Source organism: Chenopodium album, chromosome 16 (assembly GCF_948465745.1).
Source record: "Chenopodium album chromosome 16, dcCheAlbu1.1, whole genome shotgun sequence".
NCBI classification, from domain to species: Eukaryota; Viridiplantae; Streptophyta; class Magnoliopsida; order Caryophyllales; family Amaranthaceae; genus Chenopodium; species Chenopodium album.
This window is the reverse complement of record NC_137849.1, coordinates 42,917,107-42,934,184: the sequence shown is the minus strand read 5'-3', so window position 1 is coordinate 42,934,184 and position 17,078 is coordinate 42,917,107. Positions and strand designations below refer to the sequence as shown.

The following is a 17,078-nucleotide window of genomic DNA, read 5'->3' as shown; positions in this document are numbered from 1 at the left end:
TATATGTGTATAAATAATCAATTAGCTAACCTAATTTATAAATAGTTGTATTATATGTTCGCTTGTATGTGAAACAACAATTTATGAACAGGGTAAAAAAATTATAAATAAAAACAAAAAAATGCATAAGTAAAAGTTTTAGTTATTCAATTATAAAAGAGGCAGTAACACATCATTACAATAAAAATTAAATTATTATGTCTGTACAAAGTGCGGTGTGGTTTTTAAAAAATTACGAAACCGCAGTTTGCGGTTTGGTGCGATTTTCAAAAATATTTAGACCAAATCGCACCGCAAATAGCAATTTAATGCGATTTATGTTTTTTATACTAGATTTTTATTAAAAAAATATAAAAGAACTAAATTATATGAGCTAATCTTTGACTATTAGTTAATTAAAGATTAAAAAAATAATTTAATATTGAATTATAAATTAATAATTACAAAATAAAATAAAAGTTTTGTTTTAACAAAAAAATTACTACCATTAGTTAATTAAAGATTAAAAAAAAGTTTAATAATTGAATTATAAATTAATAATTACAAAATAAAATAAAAGTCTTGTTTTAACAAAAAAATTACGTAGTATAATCTTTTTTAAATATGATTAAACCGCACCGCATCAAATCGCATTTTGAGGTGCGGTTTTTTTAGAAGTGTGGTTAAAAAAATTTACAAACCATAATTTTGCGGTTCGCGAACACCTAAAAGTAAAACATAGATAAAACAACATCATTATTGCGCCATTGTGGGGCGAGATGGGTATGAGGTAAGTATGGGATGGTGCGTGTAGGGTAGGGGTGGGTACAACTTGAAATACATCCCTCCAATCCCACAGTGAGTATAAAATTTATTGCCATCCTTGTCCCATCTCGTCAAACTTGGACCCATCACCACGCTGACTATAAAATTTATCCCCATCCTCGCCGCCGTCTCCGCTAAACTTGGACCTATCTCCATCAAAATGGGGTTGTCTCCTAATTCATTGCCCTCATTGATATCCCTGCCATGATTATCAACCTCTATCTATATTTTTAAATCATCTTTGAATTTAACGTGACGACAAATTACATTTCATTAATTTTGAGAGCGAGGGATAAATCGAGTTGTTAGAGCTTTCCTCCCGATTCCAAGAGATCGTGGGATCGATTCTCACCCCATCTTTGTGGCTCATTAAACACCAAAATATTTCATAAATTTTTATTTGTTAGGCCTGGTTTCCAAAAACTATCAACACTTTATCCTTAACACACTCACATAAAACATTACAATAGAGAGCAAACAATCCATTAATGTACTTCAAAAACCCCCGACTCCATTACTAACCCGACCATATAATAAACCTTGCACCAAAAAAAGAAAACAACACCCAAAAGGTCACTTTCGAGATTTTACTTCACAATAGGGACACATCAAGCACGTCCTCCTACATCAACCCATAAAAAATTCCAAGTCCTCCCAAAAAGAACCTAAAAGAGAAAGTTAGAAGACACTAATAATGAAATTAAAAATGTAATAAAACCCCATAAACATAAAATAAATAAATAATTAATTCAAGAAAAATATTTTAAATTTTGCATTATTTCATCACCTTCTTCTCTCTTTCTCTCTCATCATTTTCTCTCTCATCAGAGAGCACATCACGGATCAGAATGACATAATTAAGACCCCTCTTCCTTTTCTTCGTCTTCTCCCTTCTTTAGCAATAACTAACCCCTTCGATCTTCGTGCTTCGTACAATTTTTTCATCTTAATTTTGGACATTCTTCCCCAATTTTATCATTAATTATGCAATTGATCCAACCCCTTTTGCAATTTTTCTCTTTTGATTCTTCTTCCTTTTTTCTTGATCACTTTAAATTTCAAATGGGTTTTGTTTGATTTGATTTGATTTGGGTTTCTTGGGTTTTTCACCCTTACCGTCGGCAATGGCTACTTCTCCGGCGAAGTTTTTGTTCAGATTTTTGTTCGTTTCCATTATTTTATGGGTTATTTTTATGTAAGTTAACTTCCCATCTCTTTAAATTCTAGTGATCATTTGATTTTGAATTTTGGCTGGTTTTTGTTTTCTGGGTGCTTTTGTTATGGTTTAGCTGCTGCATTTGAGCTGAAATTCGACTGTTTCTTGTGTTTTTGGTTAGTATTTGTATGTAATTTGAAGAAATTGCTGAACAATTATAACAATTGCATATGAAAAATCCTGTCTTTAAGTGTTAGGTGTGGGCAGCTGTACCCTTAATGGCCTTTACAGTACGAATTGGGAGAGAGATTGTCTCCGAAAGGCATATGATCAACTAATTGATAGGTTTATACTTTATATGCGTCCTAACCATTTGCTCCCTTTTTTGTGGTTGTGTTTTTGCTCTAAGTTAGAAGGTCAAGAGAATTGAACTTCAATTGTTAGGTTTTAACACCCCTGAGAAATAAGATACATAACCTCAATGTACAATAAGGTACAATCGAGAATGTGTGAAGATAGTACATATGGTTGCTCTGAGAGGGTTATTATGCCACCTCCAATGTACTTATTATCATCTGTCTGGAAAAATACTAAGAAGATATACTCCCTTGTGACATAGATCGCCGGCATACTTGTACATAATAAGGTTTTTGGAGTATTTTACGAAACCTATATGTTAAGGGAGACATTTTATCTTGGGCCAAAACCCTCTATGTACCCTAAAAGGTCTCATATTTTGGGGCTAAATTATATTCTCAACATTGCATTATATTACCTCTACTTAGTATAGTTCTGGAACCTCCAGCACAACTAGGGAGGGATATGAAACACGTCCTTATATTCAACCTTGGCATGCAGTCGAATTAACGAATTTCAAATTATAGTGAATTTTCTATGATAACTTGATTACTACCTCTGTTCTTTGATATGTTATCCATTTATTGTAGATATATATAGATTTTTGCCACAAGAAAGTGAGTTTAACTTTTGGGACCATTTGTTTTGTTTATTATCTTATAAAGAGAAGTGACAATTGGGGTTTAGAAGTTAAGTGATTTTTTAAGGAAAAGAAAGACTTTGGGAGAGTGAGGGAGAGGTTAAATACTCCCTTTGATTTCATTTGATGTACCCATTTTACTTAAAGACTCTTTTTTCTAGGAATGGTTAGCGGTATAAAGAAAAGGTGTATAAAGTGTGAAAGACAATGTAAAAAAGGTGGCTAGGCTTAAGAAATATGTGGATAAAGTAAGAGAGAGTGAGTAGAAATTATAAGTTTGCGAATTAAGGGGATAAGACAGCAAATATGTTTGCAAAAACCTTCCAGTTTTACTGGGAAAAAGACAAATATACTGCATTGTTGTTGATTCTGTAACAAAAAGTGAAAATGAGTGGGTGTAATGAGAAGGAGAAGGAAGAGTTTGTAGAGGTATGACATTCGAAATGCTTGACTGATAATTTGTTGTGCAGATTGAAAATCAGTTGGCTGTTTTATTTGTTGCCAACACAAAACCAAGTTCAGCAGTTTTGAATTGTGAATAAATGAGTATAATACATAAATTTAGGGTTAGCAAAGGATATATACACATACACTTTTTATGTCATTACGTCAGCAAGCCTCCTAATTATAAGATGAAGCTTTCTAAAAGCTGAAGAGGAGAGAAATCAATGTTTGCATCTGTGAAGCAGTATGTGGATGGCAAAGTAAATGAGTATTATAGGCTATGGTTTTGAGGTAACAATAGGGCTTACTAAAGAGAACTTATAGTGTCAATGTCATGACCTTTGTCCAAACCATTAAGTTATATGATTAAGCTTACTAATGGTTGAGAAGAAGGAATGGCACCAATTCCATTTACCGCTTTACAATGTACTTCAGAACTTGTGATCTTCTTGTTGTGAACAAATTTAGTAAGTTGCTTCGTCGAGGGTATCTTTTGTTCTTAGCTCATTCATCCATCAGGGTCATCTGCAACACCCTTTGGACAATATAAATTAAGATTTTTTATTTAAAGATGACACTATTAAAAGAAGTAAATGGACAATTACGGAAAGCAGGAATCCCATGATTTTTTTGCTTCGTTTATATTGGTTGATCAAAGAAGACATGATAACTTTAAGGGGCCGTTTGGTTGGGGTTAATCATCAAAGGGAATGGGAATCAACTGCCCTCATTTCCTTTGTTGTTGTTTGTTAGACCATTTTTCCCATTCCCTTTACTCTCTTCATTCCCCCAAATCCCTCTAATGCCCTGTTCTTTTGAGCTTCAGGCCACGATAGAGCAGAGCAGGGGTCAGCAGAGTAGCGCAGATTAAATTTCAACACAGCAGATTTCAAGATAGCATAGCAGATTTTAACATTATTATTATTATTGTTATTATTATTACTACTACTATTAATATTATTACTATTATTATTATTTATATAACCTATAGAAAATTAGTGGGAAGCCGAGATACAATCTGGGCCCCCACTCCTCTAGATATAGAAAAGCCGATCCTAGTAAAGATATGAGTTGCACCATGCGCCCCAATATCCCGAGTCTTCGAGAAATTCTTGATGTGTTTCAGCAATGCAACAATCATATTGCTTGACAACTGGATTCGTACTACACCCACTTTCGATTAGCCGCATCAGTCACTACCCGTCCAGGAACAAAGTCATTATTATTATTATTATTATTATTATTATTATTGTTATTAAGTGCATATACCATTGATTTAGGTGAGTGAAAACATAAATAAATGTGTACCGTATTTAATATATGTTAATAGTATAAAGATAAAAGACAACAGTTTACTTATATTCATTTCACAAAAATTTTAAAATAAAATGATTTAATGAGTAATAATGATTTTACTTATAAATATGTCTTAATCATATATTTTTAACCCTCAAAATAATAATGATATATAAAGTACTACTTGAAAACAACCTCTTTTTTTAATTCTTAAATTGTATAGAAAGATTTGAAAAATAATTCAACTCAATGAACTAACAATCAATACCCACATAAAATGTTTCTATACATTGTGATTCTAATATCAAATGTTTATAAAAAGAAATTGTTATTATTATTATTTATTTTTTTGAAAGAATTGTTATAATTATTAGAAAGTATTAATTAATAATATTATTAAATATTAATTCTTAATAGTTTGAATTATTAAATATTATTAAAGATAATTATTATAATTATTTTTAATATTAATAATTATTATAATTATTTAAAAGAATTAATTATTATCATTAATATAATATTAATTATTATTGTTATTATTAATTATTATTTGAAAATAGAGCACAACAAGGCAGGGCTCAGCAGAGCAGCAACTTTAAAGAACGGGGCCTAAGTTCATTCCCCACCCGCCTAGACTTTTCCATTCCCATTCCTTGGCCACTATTTCACCACTATGCCACCACCTTCTTACTACACTCACCACCGGAAAATTAGCCACCGCACCGCCGCTCTACCCCCAACGGTTCGTCGCACCGCCGTCGACCGTTCGCCGCACCTCCACCGCCTTCCCCTCCCTCGTAAAACTTCACCCAACCCCCCGCAAAACCCCAAAACTCCCCTCCCTCCCCGTAAAACCGCCATATGACCCTCCCACCACCCTCAAAACCCTAGCGCCTAGGGTTTCGAGGGTGGTGGGAGGGTCGTCTGGCTGTTTAACGGGGAGGGAGGCCAAGGGAGGTTTTTCGAGGGAGGGATGAGCCGTGGTGGGGCCGGCGAGGGGGGGGAGGGCTGGTGAAGGGCGGCGAGGGGCGGGGGAGGGCTGGTGAAGGGCGGCGACTGGTTTCTTGGCTGGAAAAGGTGGAATTAATGAAATATGTGGTGGTTGTGGTGGTGGTGGTGTGGTGGTGGGATTGTTTCCCTTTGTTTTTAAAACAAACAACAAAGCAAAAATAAGGTATTTTCATTTCATTCTCTTTGTTCATTGCATTCCGATTACCCTATGTGAACCAAACGGCCCCTAAGTTCTTCTGATTCGATATGTTATTGTTTTTTAAAATCCATGGAACTCCATGTTGACCAAGGAACAAAGGTTCCACGACACATAAGAAGTTGCACATCTAGGAGTGGGTTTGCAAGCTGAACTGTCCATGGTCCTATCTTATGCAAACACTCTTTGCCCACAAAAAAATTGCCTTTGTTGTAATATTGATTAGGGAAATGGGAATTTTTTTTTATTTTAATTTTTTTTAATATAAATTTTAAATTCATTTTATTTATGTATGTACTTTGTTGAAGCTGATTTTGAATGACACAAAACTTTCATGAATTTCCTCCCTGTGAAAATAATATATGTTAACCTTGTTTTTTTTTTTTTTTTTTTTTTTTTTGGTGCTGTTTAGATTTGTGGCGAGGTTGGTAGCTTGGGCCTTGAGTCGTGTTGTGGGAGCATCTGTTGGATTTCGAGTGGGTGGATGGAAATGTTTAAGAGATGTGGTGGTAAAATTTAAAAAGGTATTGTCCATATTATTGTGTTAATTTTTCCTTATGTATAAATATATTAGGTAATCAAGGGATTAAATTTTCAATTATTGACTGTTGTCAGAAGCTGAATGCATTTATGGTGCATGTATATTGATCAATACCTTGGTTAATAATTATGATAGGAAGTATTTCTGGACACCTAACTGAGTGAGTTTTTGAATTGATATTGTATTCCAGTACTTGTTTTTTTTTTTAAAATAAAAATTATTAGGTAAGGCTGGATTGGGTTGTCAGAGAATAGTGTATAGAAATATATGGAAGCATTGTTAGCTTTACCAGTCGGTGTTCCTATAAATCTATAATCATGTTTTCTTCAAGTTCTTATGTATTCTGTAACTCACAGGGTCCTGTTGAATCAGTCTCCATTGGTGAAATCAGACTTAGTTTACGTCAGTCCTTGGTCAAACTTGGGGTTGGTTTTTTATCAAGGGATCCAAAGCTGCAAGTTTTGATATGTGACTTAGAAGTTGTGACGAGGACAACTAAGTCAAACAAAGGGACAACTAAGGGTACACAGAAGGCTAAGACCTGTAAACCCCGCTCTGCAGGCAGGGGAAAATGGATGGTTATAGCTAACATTGCCAGATTCCTCTCAGTCTCCGTGACTGATTTGTCGTTAAAGGTATCCATTTTATTTTTGTTTTTTCTGAGCATTAATGAGATGTTACAGGATCTTTTTTTGATAGCCTTCTTTTGGCATATGGTTGTTTGACTTACATGGCATCTTGTTTATATATATATCAAATCTCATTGAAGTAATGTGTTATAAGTTTTGATACATGTAGTTTCAATGGTTTCAGAAGCAAACAATGTTTATTGAATAGCTTCCAATGGGTCTCCTTGATGGAGTGTATTGAATTAATGTGACTGAGGGGTGCATTAAGATACTTCCTCTGTCCCAAAATTAAGTGCTTGTTTTCCTAATTGGGTGTCCCAAAATTAAGTGCCTATGATAAATAAAAAAACTCTTTTGGACCATTACACCCTTATTTCCCATTATACCCCTAAGATTCCCACCAACTTATCTTATGTATCATTAATGCTTGTACTTGCACACATGAACCAACCAAAAAAAGATGAGTTGTACCACAATAATGAATACCTTTTGAGAAAATTTCACTTTTATCCATTTGCCTCAATTTCCGTGAATGAAACGGGCGCTTAAATTTGGGATTGAGGGAGTACTTGTTTATGGAAATGTGTTCTTACGGTCTAAATCTGTGCTAACGTTGTTATTCTATGACAAAGTGCTACTTAAAAGGGGTTTCATTGAGTTATGTCAACTTTATGAGGTGGAGGTGTTATAATTGAAACCAAAAACTGAAGGAAAATGTCTGTGAACATCATTAAGAAGAATGTTGTGTTTTAATTTTGTTCACATGCAGTACTTTAGCTAACGATTGGCCATCCTTTATCTGATGGAAAAATCATTGTTACTACTCACTTTTTTTTTTTTTTTTTCCAAATGGTTCCGTGTTCTACTGTCCCTTATTTCCATAGTCATGCATGTGACTGATTTTATTCCTCTTGAATGATTGGTGGCCATTGCATGCAGACACCCAAGGCAACCTTAGAAGTTAAGGATCTGAGAGTGGATATATCTAAAAATGGCAATACCAAACCAAGTCTCTTCATTAAATTGCTCCTTTCACCTATAATTGCTCAAGTGGGAGAACCACGGATCAGTAATGATGATACATCAAGCCAGGTTGATGAGGGATATATGGTTGTGAGTCAATCATCGATTCCATTGGTGGAGCAACCTTTTTCTTCCTTTAACTGTGAGGAGCTCTCTCTTTCATGTGAATTTGGTCACAACAGGTTGGTAGCTTTGTCGCTTTTCTGGCTTAATCATTTTTCTATTTGTATTCTGGGTTAATTTCATCTTTTTGTGGTTGTACCCTATGGCTGCATCCTGTATTTGCTTGCGGCCTTGTGCTGATTTGAAAGTTGCACTGGATGTTGTTTAATGTTTTTTTCCCCAATGTGTATAAATTATTCTGATGAAGAGATGGGTTGAAGTGGATGTTTTCTGTTTGCTCTTGTTTTTATTAATGCTTTCTTTGATTGTCAACCACTGACAATGTAGTAATTGGGATAACCTTGCTTGGTTGCTCCTCAGACTCGTATTTATTTAATGAACTATCTTCTGCCAGCAAAATTTTCTCTACTGTTTCAATGTATTTGTAATTTCCTTAATTGTTTACAAAGTATTTATCAATTGTCTGTTTACTTTTACTATACTATATATCCTTCTACAAGCATCTACTGTAAAAGGTGAAAACTGGCACTAAAGTTCCCTATCTGGTTATGTTTCTGATATCTATTTGATGGAGACGTCAAAAGAATCAAAGAGAGGAAAAGTAATGAAAGAATAACGGAGATGAAGTTTAAATACATGGAATTTTCCTATGGTATTCTTTGGTATAACTAAACTTTCAAATTGCCCCTGTGTTTCTGAATATTCTTGAAGAGGTTTGATTTATTATCCAAAATGCCATTACTAATTATGGAAGGTTAACATAAGTTAGAGTGATTCTCTCAAATATATCCTTGTCTTAAACAGAAAAAGCATTGATGAGGATGTAAATGAAAACAAATCAAGTTGTGAACAAGGAATATCAAATCAAATTCTTGGCAATAAACAAGATTTTCTGTGATGAGTGTGATCGATAGTGAGATCCCATTGTTGTGAGTTGTGACTATGTAAGCCTGATGTGAAGTATCGTTGAAGGTCATTTATGTTTCGATAGAAAATGATGAGTGATTGCTCTTGGTTAGAGTTGTGCCAATTGTTCTCGGTTTTCTTTCTGTTTTTTTTTTTTTTAGCATCTTTTTTTTTTTAATAATTTTTTCTCCTATTAACTTCTGCTGGGGTGCCCCACAGTATTGAGTGTAGGGTTTGAGGCAGTCAAATGTCCTCTCCACTCCCCTCTCTTCTTAATTCTTTGAGGTTTTTATCCACATATTTTGAACTACTTTAGTTTCTAGTTTAACAGATATATGCTCTTTTACTGGAATAATTAAATACAGCAAATAGAATTAAAATAAAAAGTGCATCTCGTATTCGATTTGTGCACGCTGGTCGCCTTCTACCCAGGCCCCTGAGCTGCAGGGACCTTTTGTGCCTCATTGCTCCTTGAACCTTTTAATACTAAGCCATTTGTTTACGTAGTAAGATCTTATGCTTATATATCTCTAAGCATGTCTAGTTGTTTCGGGGCATTGCTGAGGGTTATGAGGAATCCATCACATCTGGCTTGCTGTAACAATGCACACAGAGCATACTTGATTGGTAAATCAATCCTATTTTCCTTGCCTGTATGACCTATTTGACCCAGGCTGTTTTGATGTGGTCCAGTTTACAACCCTTTTGGTTGAGTTTGGCTTCACAACTTGATGAACTAGCTAGGTTTTACTGTGTTATTCCTGGTGGGCTTGAATTGGTTTCTGCCACTCTGCCAGAGGTGGGTTGTGGGTGAGCCAGACTTTGCAATTGGCAATCCGTACTCGTCTTTTCTTGAGATTTAAGTGTTGATCATGTAGGTAGCTTAGCATTCTCACTTATGAAGAATGTTTTGTGTCCTTATATTCGTAGGTGACCCTTCTTGGATCTTGAGTTTTTCTATAGCTATCATGTAAGATATATCTGTAGTTTTTTTTTTCTTTTTTTTTTTTTTTTGCAATTTGTTCCTAGAATATTTATTTGAGGTTGTTGATGCTTGTGCAACAGAGAATTTGGGATAGTTGTCAAGGATGTGGATGTTTCATGTGGTGAAATAGTAATGAATCTTAACGAGGAACTGCTTCAGAAACGTAAAACTTCTTCTGCTGTCACTTCCGACCCAACCACTGAATCAATCAGTGATAACAGGGCTGTCAAGAGCCCACCCCAGAAAGAAGCACTGTCGTCAATGAGCAAACTCTCAACTTTGTTTCCTGAAAAGGTGAGGTTTTGCCATAGATGATGTGCAACTACTTTTTAAAAATTTATTTATGGACTGTATACTTTTTTTCATTGTTTTTGGAGTTTCTTGTTTTTACTGCTGAGTGCTGACTGTTTAAACTGATCAGTCATTGGATATTGCAAGCTGGTTTTAAAGGTCAAGTTCCATTGAAAATTTAGTAAATAGGAGTCTAGGACTCATCACATGTATGCTACATTGCACGGAACACTCTATAGGCTGATGTTTCTATTTTAAACTGCTTCGGAAGCTGAAATATGTTGAAACCTGCCCAAATTCTTTGGCAAGAGTTTTTTCTAACTATAGAGTTGGAGAAACTCCCTATTTACATGGAACCTTTTGACTTTGCATCTAGGCTGATGTTTCCGTTTTGAAATGTTCTCAGAAGCTGAAACATGTTGAAACCCGCCTAAATTCTGTGGCAAGAAAAAATATGTCAAACTATAGAGAGTTGGAGAAACTCCCTATTTTCATGGAGCCTTTTGACTTTGTATCTATTGTTAAGCATATTTTTAATAGCAAGTGTGTCCTAAGACAATCGAAATCAAAATTTTAATTTTTAAATTGATAGCAGATTTTTTTCTTCTTTTTAAATTTTTCCAAAAAATTATAAAAATAAAAATAGAAAGTTTTATTGAAAGCTTACATTTTTCCATGTTTTCCCGTTTCCTTTTTTAGGCTACCGTATTTGCTCCATATCTCTATATACTTTGCATTATGCATAGGTGAATGGGTGATTGATATTTGATTAATTTGACTCAGCGGTAGCTGCTGTTACTATGCATCCACCAACACTTGAAATGGTTGCTGATTTTTGATTTATAGCTGTCCATGTTTTTTTTTTCCATTGCCTTCATGGTATTTTTTTAAAATAAATATTTTGTTATAAAATTCTTTGTCAGACTTGTAGAGCTCTTACAAGTGGGAAGGATTTTTATTGAAAGATGATATCTGCTAGATTAATTTGATTATTCTTGTAAATATGCTGCCTGCTATTATGATATTTCAGATAGCCTACATGGTTGACATTTGTAAATTTTGGCAAGGCTACATATCTAATTTCAAATAAAGAAAAGATGAAATAGCTAATGCACCACTGGCTGAAAAATATTTGTCATTAGCAACAACAATGATGGCAAAGGTAATACTATGATCTAGCTGAGTGAGGCTTGGGGTAGTTAAGACACAAGCTTGTTCCCCTTAACTAGTGAATGACTGTCTTCTAATGGCGTCATTTATATTTTTCTCTTAGTTTCAGATAGCAGGTAAATAATGTTATAGAGGCCAAAGAAGACAAGTGGATTGGTGGAGGATCACACCGTAGTGGATAATTTAGTTCCCCTTAACCTTTTGACTTTGCATCTAGGCTGATGTTTCCGTTTTGAATTGTTCTCAGAAGCTGAAACATGTTGAAACCCGCCTAAATTCTGTGGCAAGAAAAAATATGTCAAACTATAGAGAGTTGGAGAAACTCCCTATTTTCATGGAGCCTTTTGACTTTGTATCTATTGTTAAGCATATTTTTAATAGCAAGTGTGTCCTAAGACAATCGAAATCAAAATTTTAATTTTTAAATTGATAGCAGATTTTTTTCTTCTTTTTAAATTTTTCCAAAAAATTATAAAAATAAAAATAGAAAGTTTTATTGAAAGCTTACATTTTTCCATGTTTTCCCGTTTCCTTTTTTAGGCTACCGTATTTGCTCCATATCTCTATATACTTTGCATTATGCATAGGTGAATGGGTGATTGATATTTGATTAATTTGACTCAGCGGTAGCTGCTGTTACTATGCATCCACCAACACTTGAAATGGTTGCTGATTTTTGATTTATAGCTGTCCATGTTTTTTTTTTCCATTGCCTTCATGGTATTTTTTTAAAATAAATATTTTGTTATAAAATTCTTTGTCAGACTTGTAGAGCTCTTACAAGTGGGAAGGATTTTTATTGAAAGATGATATCTGCTAGATTAATTTGATTATTCTTGTAAATATGCTGCCTGCTATTATGATATTTCAGATAGCCTACATGGTTGACATTTGTAAATTTTGGCAAGGCTACATATCTAATTTCAAATAAAGAAAAGATGAAATAGCTAATGCACCACTGGCTGAAAAATATTTGTCATTAGCAACAACAATGATGGCAAAGGTAATACTATGATCTAGCTGAGTGAGGCTTGGGGTAGTTAAGACACAAGCTTGTTCCCCTTAACTAGTGAATGACTGTCTTCTAATGGCGTCATTTATATTTTTCTCTTAGTTTCAGATAGCAGGTAAATAATGTTATAGAGGCCAAAGAAGACAAGTGGATTGGTGGAGGATCACACCGTAGTGGATAATTTAGTTCCCCTTAACCTTTTGACTTTGCATCTAGGCTGATGTTTCCGTTTTGAAATGTTCTCAGAAGCTGAAACATGTTGAAACCCGCCTAAATTCTGTGGCAAGAAAAAATATGTCAAACTATAGAGAGTTGGAGAAACTCCCTATTTTCATGGAGCCTTTTGACTTTGTATCTATTGTTAAGCATATTTTTAATAGCAAGTGTGTCCTAAGACAATCGAAATCAAAATTTTAATTTTTAAATTGATAGCAGATTTTTTTCTTCTTTTTAAATTTTTCCAAAAAATTATAAAAATAAAAATAGAAAGTTTTATTGAAAGCTTACATTTTTCCATGTTTTCCCGTTTCCTTTTTTAGGCTACCGTATTTGCTCCATATCTCTATATACTTTGCATTATGCATAGGTGAATGGGTGATTGATATTTGATTAATTTGACTCAGCGGTAGCTGCTGTTACTATGCATCCACCAACACTTGAAATGGTTGCTGATTTTTGATTTATAGCTGTCCATGTTTTTTTTTTCCATTGCCTTCATGGTATTTTTTTAAAATAAATATTTTGTTATAAAATTCTTTGTCAGACTTGTAGAGCTCTTACAAGTGGGAAGGATTTTTATTGAAAGATGATATCTGCTAGATTAATTTGATTATTCTTGTAAATATGCTGCCTGCTATTATGATATTTCAGATAGCCTACATGGTTGACATTTGTAAATTTTGGCAAGGCTACATATCTAATTTCAAATAAAGAAAAGATGAAATAGCTAATGCACCACTGGCTGAAAAATATTTGTCATTAGCAACAACAATGATGGCAAAGGTAATACTATGATCTAGCTGAGTGAGGCTTGGGGTAGTTAAGACACAAGCTTGTTCCCCTTAACTAGTGAATGACTGTCTTCTAATGGCGTCATTTATATTTTTCTCTTAGTTTCAGATAGCAGGTAAATAATGTTATAGAGGCCAAAGAAGACAAGTGGATTGGTGGAGGATCACACCGTAGTGGATAATTTAGTTCCCCTTAACCTTTTGACTTTGCATCTAGGCTGATGTTTCCGTTTTGAAATGTTCTCAGAAGCTGAAACATGTTGAAACCCGCCTAAATTCTGTGGCAAGAAAAAATATGTCAAACTATAGAGAGTTGGAGAAACTCCCTATTTTCATGGAGCCTTTTGACTTTGTATCTATTGTTAAGCATATTTTTAATAGCAAGTGTGTCCTAAGACAATCGAAATCAAAATTTTAATTTTTAAATTGATAGCAGATTTTTTTCTTCTTTTTAAATTTTTCCAAAAAATTATAAAAATAAAAATAGAAAGTTTTATTGAAAGCTTACATTTTTCCATGTTTTCCCGTTTCCTTTTTTAGGCTACCGTATTTGCTCCATATCTCTATATACTTTGCATTATGCATAGGTGAATGGGTGATTGATATTTGATTAATTTGACTCAGCGGTAGCTGCTGTTACTATGCATCCACCAACACTTGAAATGGTTGCTGATTTTTGATTTATAGCTGTCCATGTTTTTTTTTTCCATTGCCTTCATGGTATTTTTTTAAAATAAATATTTTGTTATAAAATTCTTTGTCAGACTTGTAGAGCTCTTACAAGTGGGAAGGATTTTTATTGAAAGATGATATCTGCTAGATTAATTTGATTATTCTTGTAAATATGCTGCCTGCTATTATGATATTTCAGATAGCCTACATGGTTGACATTTGTAAATTTTGGCAAGGCTACATATCTAATTTCAAATAAAGAAAAGATGAAATAGCTAATGCACCACTGGCTGAAAAATATTTGTCATTAGCAACAACAATGATGGCAAAGGTAATACTATGATCTAGCTGAGTGAGGCTTGGGGTAGTTAAGACACAAGCTTGTTCCCCTTAACTAGTGAATGACTGTCTTCTAATGGCGTCATTTATATTTTTCTCTTAGTTTCAGATAGCAGGTAAATAATGTTATAGAGGCCAAAGAAGACAAGTGGATTGGTGGAGGATCACACCGTAGTGGATAATTTAGTTCCCCTTAACCTTTTGACTTTGCATCTAGGCTGATGTTTCCGTTTTGAAATGTTCTCAGAAGCTGAAACATGTTGAAACCCGCCTAAATTCTGTGGCAAGAAAAAATATGTCAAACTATAGAGAGTTGGAGAAACTCCCTATTTTCATGGAGCCTTTTGACTTTGTATCTATTGTTAAGCATATTTTTAATAGCAAGTGTGTCCTAAGACAATCGAAATCAAAATTTTAATTTTTAAATTGATAGCAGATTTTTTTCTTCTTTTTAAATTTTTCCAAAAAATTATAAAAATAAAAATAGAAAGTTTTATTGAAAGCTTACATTTTTCCATGTTTTCCCGTTTCCTTTTTTAGGCTACCGTATTTGCTCCATATCTCTATATACTTTGCATTATGCATAGGTGAATGGGTGATTGATATTTGATTAATTTGACTCAGCGGTAGCTGCTGTTACTATGCATCCACCAACACTTGAAATGGTTGCTGATTTTTGATTTATAGCTGTCCATGTTTTTTTTTTCCATTGCCTTCATGGTATTTTTTTAAAATAAATATTTTGTTATAAAATTCTTTGTCAGACTTGTAGAGCTCTTACAAGTGGGAAGGATTTTTATTGAAAGATGATATCTGCTAGATTAATTTGATTATTCTTGTAAATATGCTGCCTGCTATTATGATATTTCAGATAGCCTACATGGTTGACATTTGTAAATTTTGGCAAGGCTACATATCTAATTTCAAATAAAGAAAAGATGAAATAGCTAATGCACCACTGGCTGAAAAATATTTGTCATTAGCAACAACAATGATGGCAAAGGTAATACTATGATCTAGCTGAGTGAGGCTTGGGGTAGTTAAGACACAAGCTTGTTCCCCTTAACTAGTGAATGACTGTCTTCTAATGGCGTCATTTATATTTTTCTCTTAGTTTCAGATAGCAGGTAAATAATGTTATAGAGGCCAAAGAAGACAAGTGGATTGGTGGAGGATCACACCGTAGTGGATAATTTAGTTCCCCTTAACATTTTGACTTTGCATCTAGGCTGATGTTTCCGTTTTGAAATGTTCTCAGAAGCTGAAACATGTTGAAACCCGCCTAAATTCTGTGGCAAGAAAAAATATGTCAAACTATAGAGAGTTGGAGAAACTCCCTATTTTCATGGAGCCTTTTGACTTTGTATCTATTGTTAAGCATATTTTTAATAGCAAGTGTGTCCTAAGACAATCGAAATCAAAATTTTAATTTTTAAATTGATAGCAGATTTTTTTCTTCTTTTTAAATTTTTCCAAAAAATTATAAAAATAAAAATAGAAAGTTTTATTGAAAGCTTACATTTTTCCATGTTTTCCCGTTTCCTTTTTTAGGCTACCGTATTTGCTCCATATCTCTATATACTTTGCATTATGCATAGGTGAATGGGTGATTGATATTTGATTAATTTGACTCAGCGGTAGCTGCTGTTACTATGCATCCACCAACACTTGAAATGGTTGCTGATTTTTGATTTATAGCTGTCCATGTTTTTTTTTTCCATTGCCTTCATGGTATTTTTTAATTTAGCTCCCCCCCCCCCCCCCAAGCTGCTAATATACTCTCTGTTTTAAAATACTTGCTCCATTTCTCTTGGGCACTTATGCCATTGCTAATCTTTGATCAATAATATCTTTAATTATCAATGAGTATGAATTCTAACAATTGAAAATTAATAATCTAATCATTGAGACGATTCCAACAAGTACCCACAAGACTATATTTTTTCTTATGTATAAATCATAAACATTAGTCAAAGTAGGACAAATGAATAGTGCAAAAAGTAAAAATGGAGCAAGTATTTAAAAACAGATGGAGTATGTATTATTTGATTTCCTGAGTGTACAGTAATTATCAGGTCAGGATTCTAGGCTATAGGCTTGCAGTGCCAGATTATAGTAACCTTTTAGCACATGGCTTTCTTGTATATCAAATTATTGTATTATTAGTGGTCCTTTATGCTTTTAGAGCTCAAGTTCTGATGATATTTTATCTTTACTTATATCGATCTGTGTGGCCTACATTTATACTTTCAGAAGTACATATGCCCTGTAGATCCTCTCTTTTATGTTACTTCAAAAGTCAACCCATGTTATTCTTTGAATAAGATGTAACAACTCCTTTCCCTTCTTTATTATTTTTTTTTTTTAAATTTTTAATTCTTTTCTTATCTTTTGAGTAGTATTCATCATATATCTACTGACTAATTTACTATTTCCTTTTCCATTATTATGTTTTACTGACTATTTGAACTTA

General features: G+C 33.7%; 1 protein-coding gene across 1 annotated transcript in view; it reads left to right on the top strand.

The window, feature by feature from the left end:
* The first annotated feature begins 1,597 nt into the window (after positions 1-1,597).
* The window catches only part of LOC145586583 (protein SABRE-like), a 39,595-nt gene continuing 24,114 nt past the window's right edge, over positions 1,598-17,078 (top strand). The window contains exons 1-5 of the mRNA XM_081643456.1: positions 1,598-1,999; positions 6,317-6,428; positions 6,802-7,080; positions 8,014-8,279; positions 10,192-10,405. Coding sequence (XP_081499582.1) covers positions 1,929-1,999; positions 6,317-6,428; positions 6,802-7,080; positions 8,014-8,279; positions 10,192-10,405 — 942 coding nt within the window. The 5' untranslated portion in view covers positions 1,598-1,928. The remainder of the gene's footprint in view (positions 2,000-6,316; positions 6,429-6,801; positions 7,081-8,013; positions 8,280-10,191; positions 10,406-17,078) is intronic.